Source organism: Topomyia yanbarensis, chromosome 2, assembly GCF_030247195.1.
Source record: "Topomyia yanbarensis strain Yona2022 chromosome 2, ASM3024719v1, whole genome shotgun sequence".
Classification (NCBI taxonomy): domain Eukaryota; kingdom Metazoa; phylum Arthropoda; class Insecta; order Diptera; family Culicidae; genus Topomyia; species Topomyia yanbarensis.
In genome coordinates, this window is record NC_080671.1 from 27,581,720 (window position 1) to 27,596,690 (window position 14,971).

General features: G+C 40.5%; 1 protein-coding gene across 2 annotated transcripts; it reads left to right on the plus strand.

Annotated features, from left to right (window-relative positions):
- The first annotated feature begins 284 nt into the window (after positions 1–284).
- Positions 285–13,657, plus strand: LOC131678996 (eukaryotic translation elongation factor 2). Of its 2 annotated transcripts, none has more exons than XM_058959501.1 (5): positions 285–426; positions 1,290–1,504; positions 10,121–11,955; positions 12,143–12,449; positions 13,130–13,657. In XM_058959501.1, the coding sequence occupies exons 1-5, from the start codon at positions 424–426 to the stop codon at positions 13,302–13,304; spliced, it is 2,535 nt and encodes an 844-aa protein (XP_058815484.1). In that variant the 5' UTR covers positions 285–423; the 3' UTR covers positions 13,305–13,657. The 2 variants fall into 2 exon arrangements, with proteins under 2 accessions (XP_058815484.1, XP_058815485.1); XM_058959502.1 differs by lacking the exon at positions 285–426 and adding an exon at positions 724–997.
- Positions 13,658–14,971: the final 1,314 nt, after the last annotated feature.

Genomic DNA, 14,971 nt, shown 5'->3' on the forward strand with positions numbered 1-14,971 from the left:
TTTGTTGGATGCAGAGCAAATTTCTTTCAGGGTTTTGACGTCTAACACGCATTGCAAAATGTATTTCTATTTTGATGGAAAGAAATGCATTTAACTTCGCAGATTTTTAAAAATGCCCCAATGATCTGCTTTTAGGGAACGTACGTAAAAAAATGAATAGCGCTTTTTTATGAAGTACTTTTACTCAAAATAAGTTTAACCCACGCGGAGCGTGTACTTGTAAAACGCAAAAAGATTATCCGCAACGCCATGTTTCATTATCCAGTGTGTATCCACAGCTGAACAAATTTTCGCAGCTGCCACGCTCGGCCCTTCTCGTTGTCGTCAGCTTGGTTACGTCGTTCTCTTTCGCTTTTGTGCACGCATACGGCGTGTAAGTCGATTTTTGGTGCCGTGCTAAGATCCTAGCTGAAAACAGCCAAAATGGTGAGTTTTGTGATCTTTTCGTACTAGAAACGGTATATCTGGATAGAAGATGCATGAATTTGTTGGAGTGTCCTCGAAAAATGCCGTATTTTGCGGAAAAAAGGCTGTTGTGAAAGTAGTGAAGGAATGCCTCGTTGCCAAATCAAGATGTCGGATGACTTGTGGATCGCTGAATATATGATAGGGGAAAAGAGAGGGCCTTTCGATGGGCGGAGACGAGGCCGTCTCTTTCTTTTTCCGGCCGAAGACCACTATGAAAGATGGGACCACAATGGAAAATGGACATTCAACTGCGAGATTGAGTTGCATTCGGCAGTGTTTTATTCTTTATTGTTGGCTAGTGTGAAAACAGGCCAGACACAAGTAATAGCAGTATAGTTTGTTGCAAAGAGCAATGGGAGTGAGATCCCTTGTTTAGCTATAGAACATTTTCCAGTGCAACGTGCATAAGCGGCGAGCGATAAACGTCAGAAAAACTAAAATAAGACACGTTTCAGAAGCTGAAAGACAGTGAAAAAGTTGCATTTAGTTCGATTTTTCTATTGGATTTGATCTCAAACGCATAAAAATGGTATGTTCTGCTGGGTGTTCTTTTTTCAAGCTGAGTTGGCTTTGACTTACAGCAATTACGTCGCAAAGCGAGGTTTCAGCTGATGGTGAAATGCTGTCCTACTTTAAAAAATATTGGAATGGTGAACAGCCAAATGACGTGTTATGTATTTCGCTGAAAAAAAGAATGCTAAATTAACATTCCACACGGGGGCAAATGGTTGGATGTGAATTGATTTTTTGTGACTGCAATCTGCAAGCATTTTTCCAGGCGCATGTTTATTGATTTTCTTCTCTTTTTATCCCTAACCTAGGTTAACTTCACCGTAGACGAAATTCGTGCCATGATGGACAAGAAGCGGAATATCCGTAACATGTCCGTCATCGCCCACGTCGATCATGGAAAATCTACGCTGACCGATTCGCTGGTCTCGAAGGCTGGTATCATCGCCGGTGCGAAGGCTGGTGAGACCCGTTTCACCGATACCCGCAAGGACGAGCAGGAACGGTGCATCACCATCAAGTCGACGTGAGTAATTATTTTGTGTAATGTTCACTACGCTTATACCGCCACATAAAGAAACATAGTCCAGATGTCAGTTGGATAATGCAGCTGCGACGTTTATGCACAAACTCACTATTTTACTGTTGCAATGTACACGAGTCGTGCACTTCGCTGTTTCTTGGGCTGTGTTGGTGAAAGTCGTGTATTTGTCAGCTAACGTGGATAAGACTCGTTTTGTCGTATATTACAGTCTATTTTGATAGTTATGTGTGCATATACAATGGGTACGCTCGTCAAAATATTTTGATTTTTGTAGATATTTTTTGTGATATTTACAACTGACATTCCGTTCGCACTTACTCGACCAGCTTTGTTCGGGAGAAAGACTGGGTTTTGCACCTCAAATCAAGTACTGGATGAATTTCATTATCTTTGATTGTATACAATTTGTAAAATCTGCTGTGAGTAGAATCCTGCGCCACATTGCGAAATATTAGTGCATGAATGTTGGCTGCGCAATTATTTTGTTTCATGTATTGAAGGATTTCGTAATCTTACGGTTCCTTAACCTGAAATTTCATAGTGGGGCAGTTCTTGATTCTGCAATTGATGATTGATTGTTAGATTCGGGTTATATTTGTATTATTATGATTTCGATATAGTTTAATTGAATGTTGTTTGCATTCTCGAAAATCAAACGAGACATGGATTTCAAGGTCGCGCATAATTGAAGATTATTTTTGTTCCTGGGACACATTCTTATTCTAGAATGTAAAGGAAGAAGATTTAGCATGAACAGCAAATTTTATAGATATTTTATTTTCATGGATTGATTGGTTCTTCACTGAAGCTGCGGGAAAACCCCCAAAGCTTCTAATGTGGTCTGTGAAGATGTGTTGATGGTAAACGTTTATCTGGCCTACCAGTTTGTTGAATTTTGCCTGAGTAATACTAGGGAGCAGGGCTATGATTGTGGAACCTCAAATGACCCATCAACACGGATTCACCCTGCTGTGAACGTATGCTCTAGGGCAGCTAGAATGTCTTTTAAAAGTATATCGGCGACCTCTGGATTACAGCAGTGTACAACACTCTTAGCATTATTTCAGAGAGTTCGATTGATTACTCTCGGTCGTGACCGATAGCGTTGTAGATATGCTCGTCATATGGATAGTCTACTTTATTTAAAATCCAACGTCTCGATGCAGATATCGCGATCGTTTAGGACCACCTCCACCGCCTTGGTGAGTGCGTTGCGAGTTGATATCACACATCAAAATATGTGGGTTTGGTAGTTGTTCAATTAAGTTTCGTAGTTTGATTCCGACGTTGGTAACGTCTTGCGGCATGTGGATTGAAATTATTGTGCTACATATTATCGAAAACAAAGGATTCAACCCAATATCAAACGTTATTGCTTTTGACAGGAAGTCAGTCCTAGCTCCTAGGCCAACTATTTGGTAGACGTTGGCACCTCTAGCCGTCTCATGTGTAGCGGCAACTCAGTCATGGCGTTGGGATAATACCGATCTTGACGAGCGTTTCTTGAAGGGCTGTGCAGTCTATGTGATGATTGTTGTAATTCACCTAGGTTTGCGTGCAGGGCAGTAAGGTTCGACTGTACTGCAAGTGTACATTTTACAGACTTTGTTATTATTATTATTGATTAGGGTTTTAACCCCAGGGTCGTTATCCAGGGTAAAATATAATATACAATTCCGAAAATAAAAAAATTGCGGTTCATGCAAAATTATAGAAATAACCATACATTTTTACTCCTATTCTGGGCGAGCTACTTTCCGTTTCTTATATTGATTTTCGTGTTTGCGCCCATGTCTTCGTCGCTGGATTTTTGGTTGTCGCTCTTGGATGCTTGGTGCCTTTTGTGTTTTCGAGTTGGTATAGCCGTCTTCTTTGTTGTTTATTTCTTCTTTGTGTGTGTGTGTGTGTGTGTGTGTGTGTGTGTGTGTGTGTGTGTGTGTGTGTGTGTGTGTGTGTGTGTGTGTGCGTGCGTGCGTGCGTGCGTGCGTGCGTGCGTGTGTGTGTGTGTGTGTGTGTGTGTGTGTGTGTGTTAACTATTGGCTTGGGGATACCGTGGAATATTCTGCATTTTTTTGGTCGGCTGTCTGGTGTATCAGCAGATGTTGAAGGCTGGTGGTAGTGTTGGTTATAGATGAGTTTTCTTTAGTTGGTTTGGCGTATGGCTAACAGTTGTGTGCCGTCTGGTTACCGAACTGGTAGGTGGACGTCTGCCCAGGGTATGTGCATAGAGTTCTTTGTATGTGTTTAAGACCTTGGAATGCTCTACCCTCGAAAATCAAGTAAAACGGTATAGGTTGGTTCAGCCGCTTTCCCAGAATCCGAACACTATTGAGAATGCCAGGGAAAAAGCGTCTGCAAGTGGCAACAGTGACGGATTCCGCTTCTTCATATTTCGACATAAATCTTTTAATATAATCAGTGCTAGTACGAGGTGGCAGATCATGTAGACATATTTCCGCTAGATCACGATGCATATCCACGGGGATCTTGGTTTTGACGTTTACATATTCGACGTCATGTTGCACGTTGTTCTTTGCTACGAAGCTTTGTGCTCCGGCTAAGGATCTGAACGTTATTAGTACTACTTGCATCGTATGATGTAGCTGAATATGTAAAACTTCTGTAAGATCAAGTTCCATTTTCATCTAGATCAACTGTTCCACCTCACGCACTGAAAGTCTAAGACGGGTCTGCGAAAAGTCAACCGCGATCGTGTTCGTCAAAACATTCACTTCCTTAGCACTATTACTGTAATGCATGTCTCTCGACTTTGGGATGTTCGGGCTGGTTGTGATTTCACGCAGAGCCTCTCCACTATCCGCAACCAGTTGAGCGGTCTGCGTGGGACCCGTATTGTACTGAACGTTTGTTTCGTCAATTACTGATGTGTTAAAGTTTTTTGCTCCGCTGCGACGTTGGAAGTGATTCGGCAGTGCACCTGAACTTTTATGTTGCCCGTCATGGTCAACACGGTTTCCTTCGGCATCTTCGATGGACCGGTTATACATCTTGCCGGATCGTGTGCATAACGTGTAGGGTTCCGAACTAACATAGATGTGTTAGTGGTGTCAATATTTTCGATCGACGGTCTGCGTATGTTCATCTTCTGTTGGACTGTTTTCTCCGTTAAGGGCCGATTTCTTCACCCTCGCTTAACGTTTAAGCCAGATTTAAGCGTACTGGTTTAAAAGTTAAGCGATGGGGAAAAATCGGCCCCAAGACGTTTATTTTTGCATTTGATATTTCTTCCCTCTGATACGCTAATACTCCGATATTATTGCCAATTGCCATGGCGCAATTGTAGTTGGAGTAATGTTTGTTAGCTGGTATCTTATTGGAGATTTCCGTGGATTGTTCTCACGGTCGTTGGTGGTTAGACTTTGAGTCAGGCGGAATGATTTCAGGTTAGTTTATTTAAGTATGTGTTGTTAAAGGTTGTCGGGCCCCGAGATTTGTCCTCGGGATCATTGTTCTTGGTTTTATTTTGTCTACGTCAGGTCGGAAATTTGCTATTTCCTGCTCAGGGTGTTGAGTACTAGATATTGCAAAATGTTTCACACCAAAGGAGGCAAAATGGACGAACCAATTTGCACATGGGGGCGCAACACCTAACTCAGAAAAGTTGAATTTGAATGTTTCGTGTTCCACTCGTCAATAACTGATATCAACTTGCTCCAGTCTGACGATATATCCAAACTAACACCAAATTGGCGCCAGTTGGACACTAAAACCAAACACTTCACACAATGTGAAATCCTAAAGCAACTGGTTGGTTCCGAGATAGGTTTCAGTTGGACAAGCACAGAAGCTCTGTTTCAGTTTCCTGACGAGTAAAGGGAAACTAACTCTTATCTTTTACATTTTATTTCAATTGAGATATATACCTGATGGTTAAAATACTAGCGCCCTTTCCTATACCCAGAAGGATTCTATCACATTCGCCCGAATGACATTCGCCCGAAAGCCATTTACCCGTATGCAGTGATGTACCAAATCGGGTTTTTAAAGTTTTGGGGAAAAAACCCAAGGTTTTTTCCCGGATAAAACGGTTTTTTCGCGGAAAGATTGGGTTTTTTGCGTGTTTTGATATTTTAGTAATTGAACATTGATGTATTGTTATCCAAACATTTTTATTTTATTTATGAGCATTATTGTCATAAAGTTTTGCATGTATATTAATTCTAAATGGTTTTCCTCGATTGAATCAAACAATTGTTATAGCGGTGATCCAACATTTCTTTACAAATATTGTGGTTAAATAAGTAACTTTTAACTTTTTTGTGGTTAAATAAGTAAAACTTTTCAACACGTTTTGGGCTAAGTCGATTGCGTTTCTTACTGTGAATCCACCTAAACGTACTAAACATTTTTTCTACTGTTGCTGATGTAGTTGATGCCGAAAGAATTCGGATTGCGATTTGTGAGAGTTCTGATTACTGTTCATACTAAAGACGAATGTCAAGGCCACTCGCTTTCTGCATATTACTCACTTTTACTTTTCACCGAACTAAATAGGTATTTTCTCAATTTTGTGTGCATACCTACCTTATTTCGCTAAAAGTATAGCAACCCCTAAAATGAGTAACAAGCAGAATAAAAGTAGTTGGGCATCACACGATTATTCTAATTTTCACTAGTCAGAGTAACAATGACTATTGTTCCCACTATTATATGAAACAAGTTGGAATATGGAATGGACCGAAATTAAAGTCGCAGGAACTTGCTTCGTAAAACCCGTTATAAATATACTAGAATGTGAAAATTGGATTTGAACTTCAAGTTTCAAAATCGGACAGGAGCTTTTCGATTATGTCCTATAGAATAAAAACCGTAAAAAAGTATATCCGGTTCTTACAAAGGACTTTTCTTTATCCAACTTTTAATCTTGAATGTAACGTTGTATGGAATTTCCTGTGAGCGAATTATACTGGAGGTTCATACTTGCCAACTTTTTCGCGTGAGAATATTCTAAGCGATTCTCATGCTCAAGGATCTCTGTCCGATTTTTACGCTTGATGTTTATATTCGATTTTTACATGCTAAGATATCTGGAGTGGGTTCTAGAAAGCATGTTTTATGCTTGCGACTTTTATTTTAGGTCTCTCAAATGTAAATGCAAGATTCTTTAACCCTCCGGAAGTCGCACTTATGGCCCACTGAACGAACAGCCGCTGGTGCCCTAAGACGATTTCGTTAGATTTTCAGAGCGCGTGCACTCAGTGCACTGCCGAAAGGTTAAAAAACATTAAATGAACATCATACATTCAATAAAACGAAAAAACCCATATTTCGTCCGGGTTAAAATGATTTGGGAAAAAACCCGGTTAAAACCCAAAAATAAAAACCCGGGAAGATGGAATTTTTCCCATCGGTACATCACTGCCCGTATGTCACATAAACCCGAATACCACGAATACCCGAAAGACATTCGCCCGAATGCAACATAAACCCGAATGCCATTCGCCCGAATTCCATATAGCCGAAAAACATCGAAATGTCAATCGAAAAAAATTAATTTATTAAGCTGAAATACAAATTAGCGATACCAGTCAAATAGTTAATTCAATAACCTGGTTTGTATGATTTAAATAGGGTTTCCAGTTTTAGGGTTATTCGAGAGTTCTTTTTAGACTTTTTAGCTGCCGGTACCGCTTGTAGTGTACGTAAAACATCCGTACTAGGGTTTTTCTCTTCAAGCTGCAACTACTTCAACACACCATAGATGTAGGATTTCCACGGCTTAACAAACCGTTCCCTTTATAGTGCCAGCCTTCCACATTATTGATGGTCCTAGGAATCTTTTTCGATACATTTTCGAAAACTGACCACGAAGCGGGGAGAAAGAGCGGGCATCGAAAAACTTTTTGGTTAGCTTCCTTCCTACCGAAAATACATTTTTTACTAATGTAATCCAAAAAATCGTCAAGAACCTTTGGACAACAATTCTTCGAGTGCCATTGGAATAGCTCGATGGGGCAAGAAAGCCAAGGCAACAACTTGTTTGTAAATGAGTTGTATTCGGTGAGCTTCCAAATATTTTGTCTGATGACCAATTTGTTTTAGTTTTCTGAAAAAAAAACTTTGGTTTAGATGGAAGAATCATCCGTGAAGGACTGCACCGAAACATACTCTTAGCAACGCTTATCACAGCTGTCTTGAATAGAGGTGTGACCGACGATTGCATGTAAAAATAGTAAGCACATCGGCGCGACGCCGGCGCGCCGCCGATTTTTACCGGATTCGGCGGCGTGCGCCTCTAGTCTTGAAATCCAATATTATGTAGAGAGCTATTTGGTATATAGATTGAAGAAATTTCTCTTGTTTTGAAAGAAGGAACCAACTATTATGTTTGAGTAAACCGGGCAGACCAGTGGATCAACAGTTTCCATGCAGATCCAAGGATTTGTTCATGTTTGACAGCAGCAATCCACCTCTAATTATGGGAAAAGAGCATTAAAATCGAACCGCTATCACCAAAGTCTCTAAACTGGACAATTACTCGGATTTTATATTGTGCTTGAGTGAATGTGGTATTCGGGTTAATGACATTCGGGCGAGTGATCCATTCGGGTTAATGACATTCGGGTAAATGGTCCATTCTGGTAAATGGTTTTCGGGTGAACATCATTCGGGTAAATGACTTTCGAGCGAATGTCATTCGGGCGAATGTGATAGAACCTTATACGGTTGTGTTACATTCACCCGAATGTCAATCGCCTGAAAGACATTTCTAGAGAAAATTTTCAATAGGACGTAAGTAACATTGAGAGCCTCTCTTTGTTTACTTTCTCTTTCGTTTATTACGACGTCATTACAACACTTTGCACTAATTTTCCAGTACACATCGAAAGCCGACGGCTTTTACTAGAATATTATGCAAAGAGTAGAGTAGTAAATGTTGAAATGGCCGAGTAATGAACAGAAGAGAAAGACACCAAAGAGAATCTCATTGTTACTTACGTCCTATTCTAAATTTTCTCTAGATATACCCGAATGACGTTTACCCGAAATACGTTTACCCGAAAGCTATTTATCCGAATGGATCATTTACCCGAATGTCATCAGCCCGAATAGACCGCTTGTCCGAATGTTATTAACCCGAATACCGCATTAACTCAAACATATAAATTCAAATGCATGCTGCTAATAAGATAATTAATTACTGTTTCGATTCCAACAAAAGGAAAAGAAAATAGCAATACTAGAGTCCAACAAGCAAGCATGTTTCTATAGCATTTCTCTCCCAGCTTTCGTTGCTGCGGTTATGAAATGTCGGATTGTGAATCAATTTTTCGAGGTTTTGCAATCGAAGAATTTCATATCACACCGTGTTGCTCATATCAGTGCCATTAAAAATCAAACATTACCATGCGCCCATTTTCACCATGCTCTATATCTATACCGCCTTTGCGACATCGTAAACCACGTGGGATCAGAAAACTATTAACGACATTATCATCATCACCACGGTCTCCATCGTTCAAACCACCGCCAGCTAAATCTCCAAAGGAGTTTGATGCCCAGAAAACTTATTAATCATTGACGCATTCTGCTTCATTCCTGTCGCCGACTCTATGTGTTGATTAGGATTGCTCTAACTTCCCGATGGCTGTCGGCTGCGAGCAAAAGTCCATACCACCTGATCCGTTGTCTTTGAAACAATATTCGTTCGCGGCATTCACATCAATAGTCGCTTGCCAGAAACAAGAGCTGATTCCTTCTTTCAAACATGAGCAGTTCTTTGAATTTGTACACCAAATAGCCCTCGCAAGTAAACTGGTTTACCCGGTTTGCTCGAATTTCGGAGTTGATTCCTTTTTTCAAACATGAGCAGTTCTTTGGATCTGTATACCAAATAGCTCTCGTGAGCAAACTAATAATCCTATCGGTTGCCCGGTTTACTCAAAAATAGGGTTGATTTTTTTTCTTTTTTTTTCAAATAAGGAGCAGTTTTGAAGTCTATTGTCGTCAACATACAATCAAAATACATAATACATTCCATACAGGAAAGGATATACTCAAATATTCTGGTAATAAATAACTTTATCACTACATATACCTATGCCAAACGACCGTTATGCTAAATTACTGCTTTGCTTGACCTAAAAATATTTATACAAAAGACCTTAAGCATCAGCATGGCTCAAAAATATGCCGAATTTCCATACTTCTCGCACAATCTCAAATTATGTGTTGCTTCTCTGTGGGTGAAAAAATAGCAAATGACCTCAAGTGTGATCACTTCTCAAAATTATGCCATATGTCCAATATTCCAAATGTCCGTAATGCCAAATGAACCTCACTTTACGCAAAATTAAAAATTATGCCAAATGACCGTTATCCTGGAGATAACATAAATTATGCCAAAAGTACGTTATGCCAAATGACCATCAGTAAAACGAAAATGTCAATAGAAGTGTGGCTTTCGATCTTTTCCAGAACCGATATCTGTTTTTAAGATTTTCTCCTAGAATTGAAAATCAGTTACCGACTGCAAAATACGATAAAATCAATGACTACTCCATGACACAATATTTTTCCTATACTAATACCTTTCATCTTAAAATAAAATTGTAACCCTCCTCTCTGCTTCCACAGTGCAATCTCGATGTACTTCGAACTGGAGGAGCAGGATCTGGTATTCATCACCAACCCAGACCAGCGCGATAAGGACTGTAAGGGCTTCTTGATCAACCTGATCGACTCGCCCGGGCACGTCGATTTCTCGTCGGAGGTAACTGCCGCGCTGCGTGTCACCGACGGTGCACTGGTGGTCGTCGATTGCGTGTCGGGCGTGTGCGTCCAGACCGAAACCGTACTGCGCCAGGCCATCGCCGAGCGTATCAAGCCGGTTCTGTTCATGAACAAAATGGACCGTGCACTGTTGGAGCTGCAACTGGAGGCTGAAGACCTGTACCAGACTTTCCAGCGTATCGTGGAGAACGTGAACGTTATTATTGCGACCTACAATGATGACGGTGGCCCAATGGGAGAAGTCCGTGTCGATCCGTCAAAGGGTTCCGTCGGTTTCGGATCCGGTTTGCATGGATGGGCTTTCACTCTTAAGCAGTTTGCTGAGATGTACTCTGTTATGTTCAAGATTGACGTGGTGAAACTAATGAACCGTCTGTGGGGTGAGAACTTCTTCAACGCCAAGACGAAGAAATGGGCCAAGGTTAAGGATGATGATAACAAGCGTTCCTTTGTTATGTACGTGCTGGATCCGATCTATAAGGTGTTTGACGCAGTCATGAACTACAAGACTGATGAAATCCCGAAACTGCTCGAGAGGATTAAGGTTACATTGAAGCACGAAGACAAGGACAAGGACGGCAAGAGCCTGCTGAAGGTTGTGATGCGTTCCTGGTTGCCAGCCGGTGAAGCTCTACTTCAAATGATAGCCATCCATCTGCCATCCCCTGTTGTAGCCCAAAAGTACCGTATGGAGATGTTGTACGAAGGTCCACATGACGACGAGGCCGCGGTTGCCGTCAAGAATTGCGATCCTCAAGGACCACTCATGATGTACGTGTCCAAAATGGTACCGACAACGGATAAGGGACGATTCTATGCTTTCGGTCGTGTGTTTGCCGGTAAAGTCGCCACTGGTCAGAAGTGTCGCATCATGGGTCCCAACTACACTCCCGGAAAGAGAGAAGATTTGTACGAGAAGGCTATTCAGCGTACCATTCTTATGATGGGACGTTATGTGGAAGCTATCGAAGATGTTCCATGCGGTAACATTTGTGGTTTGGTTGGTGTCGATCAGTTCTTGGTGAAAACCGGAACCATCAGTACCTTCAAGGATGCTCACAACATGAAGGTTATGAAGTTCTCTGTATCGCCGGTCGTGCGTGTTGCCGTCGAACCCAAGAACCCGGCTGATTTACCAAAATTGGTAGAAGGTCTCAAACGTCTGGCTAAATCGGATCCTATGGTACAGTGTATCATTGAAGAATCTGGCGAACACATCATCGCTGGCGCTGGTGAGCTGCATCTAGAAATTTGTCTCAAGGATCTCGAAGAAGATCATGCCTGTATTCCACTGAAGAAGTCCGACCCTGTCGTTTCGTACCGTGAAACCGTATCCGATGAATCTGACCAGATGTGTCTGTCCAAGTCACCCAACAAGCACAATCGTCTGTTCATGAAGGCTGTCCCAATGCCGGACGGATTAGCTGAGGATATTGACAACGGGGAAGTCAACTCGCGTGATGACTTTAAGGTTCGTGCTCGTTACCTGGCCGAGAAGTACGACTACGACGTTACTGAAGCCCGTAAGATCTGGTGCTTCGGTCCGGACGGCACAGGCCCCAACATCGTCGTGGATTGCACCAAGGGTGTGCAGTATCTGAACGAAATCAAGGACTCGGTTGTCGCTGGCTTCCAGTGGGCATCCAAGGAAGGTGTGCTAGCCGAAGAAAATATGCGTGGTAAGTAGATTTGAAGTATTATTTTGCACTTTATGATCTAAATGATGATACTCTTACATCCACGAAAATAAATTTGATGGATAAACATTTTTTCAAGCTCAACAGGTCTGAAGCGTTTGTCGAATTTAGACCTTGAGTGAAAAGCGTGAGCCCCTAATCACACAGAATATTGTAATTTGTTCCACAGGTGTTCGTTTCAACATCTATGACGTAACATTGCATGCTGACGCTATCCATCGTGGTGGTGGCCAAATCATTCCGACCGCTCGTCGTGTCCTGTACGCCTCGTACATCACTGCTGCGCCACGCATGATGGAACCAGTTTACCTGTGTGAAATCCAGTGCCCAGAGGTTGCTGTCGGTGGTATCTACGGTGTGCTGAATCGTCGTCGTGGACACGTCTTCGAGGAAGCACAGGTGGCCGGTACGCCCATGTTCGTCGTCAAGGCGTACCTGCCTGTCAATGAGTCGTTTGGCTTCACTGCTGATTTGAGGTGAGTTTGCAGCTCGCATTTTTTTTCCACAAACAGTACGGCAATTTTGGTCTATTCGTTCAGCAGAATCTTCAATGATTGCTGGCAAAACAAAGTTGCCAAAGTAAAATTTTGTTCGAAAACATTGTTTTTTCTTCCTCGTAGAATTTACAATACCTGTCTTACAATACATAAATTCACTATTAACGTTGTTGTACACTATCTAAATTTTCTTGTCTTATATGCGACGAATGTGAAAATATCTGCAAATCATTCATTTTCTGTTTTATGACAGTAAATGCCGAAAATAAATATCGCAAGGACATAACAAGCCCCGTAAAACCAAATATATTATAATTCAAAAATAAATGAAAGAAAACTTTAATCGTAAAAATCGGATTGAGATTCTTCAGCATAAAAATCGCTTCAAAAGTTCTCACCCAAAGAATGAGGCAAGGATGAACTTACAGTACAAAAAAACCGGTTAAAATAAATAATCCCCAGTTTGATTTTTACGTTTGAACTTTTTATTTGATTTTTACAGGCTAATTTATTCAAAGCAGGTTTTACGGAGAATATTCTGTTCTTGCAATTTTTATTTTCGGTCGCTCAAATGTGGGTATATCTGTTTGTCGTAAATAAGAATGTGCTTGCTTGTTTCGAAAAAAAACTAAATGTTCATCGTACAATATCGTTTCCAGGTCCAACACTGGTGGACAGGCATTCCCACAGTGTGTGTTTGATCACTGGCAAATCCTGCCCGGGGACCCAGCCGAACCCAACACCAAACCATACACCGTTGTCCAGGACATTCGTAAGCGTAAGGGTCTGAAAGAGGGTCTCCCAGATTTATCACAGTACTTGGACAAATTGTAAACACGACTTACTCTTAACAACCACACGAATCAAACTAGAGGAATGCAGCAAATTCAGCTACAATTATTATAAAAAATAATTTATAAATGTTTACAACAAAACTACACCTACACACTTTCAATTGCCAGCTGACAAAAAAAGACCTCCCCTGCAATTGTTTTCCGTCAAATGTCCCCAGACTTCAGTGATGAGAGTACGTAGTTCGTATCATGAGACAAAGATTGGATCATCATCCGTGCTGGCTTCGGAAACGAAGATGCAAAACGCTAAACAACCAATTCGATCAACAATAATAATGAAACCGTGATACAAGAGAATACAGAAGATGAGAAATCATGTTGACAAAAAACGAACCGAAACGAGTGTAGTTTTACTTTCTGATATTTTTAAATCTTTTGTTCTCTCGTGAAATTAGTAATTATTGAATATCATTCATCCACTCATTTCACTCGTTCAAAGGCGGTTATTATTTTCAGTTTTTTTTCTGTACAATTTTGTCTGAAATTATCAATCGGGAGAATTTCTAATCTATACATATAACTAACGTTTATTTTACATAAAATACAAGTCTTGTCATTTCATGTGACCAAAGCCATTAGCAGGGTAGGTGGGACAAATTAGAACGAAAGAAAAATGTCTGGAGGAAGTAATGCTTGACTGATGGAAGACGGTGCTGTTGCGTTGAGGTAACTATACAATTTCGTTTAAATTGCTCCTAACAAATAATGTGATGATTTCCAAAATTCTATGAATAAATGATTAAGCCAATATTTCAAGCTCAACAGGTCTGACGAATTTTTGTGAAATCTTTACATTTTTTAAACGAATGTACGTTTTTGGGATAATGACATCTTTTTCTGTATATTTTTATTTCAGATTCCCAAAATAGTTTAGAGTTTTGCAATAGCAGGTAATTATTGATATTCTATTTAAACTACAATTAAATTAACAGTAGCTAAACCATTGAATGATGCTATTGATCATAAACTTGTTCTGAAAACTCGTGTGTTGAAAAAACGATTATTTCTGACACCTCTTCTGACAATGGCTTTTAGATTTCTTCGACTTGGAATTAAAATGAATGGAATCGGTGAATCCGAATTTATCCCGTTTTATTCCAAAGCGAAGCCGTGTGTTCAAAAAAATTAAAATTGATCCTCTTAATGATAATTGATCTTTTTTGTGTGGCTTTCTCTATTGCAGGTTATCGTGCTTTCCTAGTTTGAGCAGTTTCTGAAAATGAAGGTAAGTTACAAGAACATTAGTTCATATTTAAGGTCTATTTAAATCCTCAGTGAACGTGAACAACACTAAAATGAAATGAGAGTATATTAGTGTACCTATCGATTGGTTACAGAATATTCCAGAAAATATTGTAACTATATGCAGACATTAATTTATTAAAAACATATGTTCTCATTTGCACATAGGACCGTTTGAGTAGATTTGCTAGGTTTTCTTTGTCCACCGAAAATTGAAACGTGCCGATGAACGAAATTGGTGAGAAGTTGTAAAAATAGACGTAATGGTCCTTCAAGCTAGACGTTCGCTTCTGAATACCAGATACTCCAGATAGCATTCCGGTTTTTAACAAACTGTAAATTGGCCAGTTGAACGTGAAATAGTTATTCGCGGTTGCAGCAGTTCATGATATTCTATGGACATAA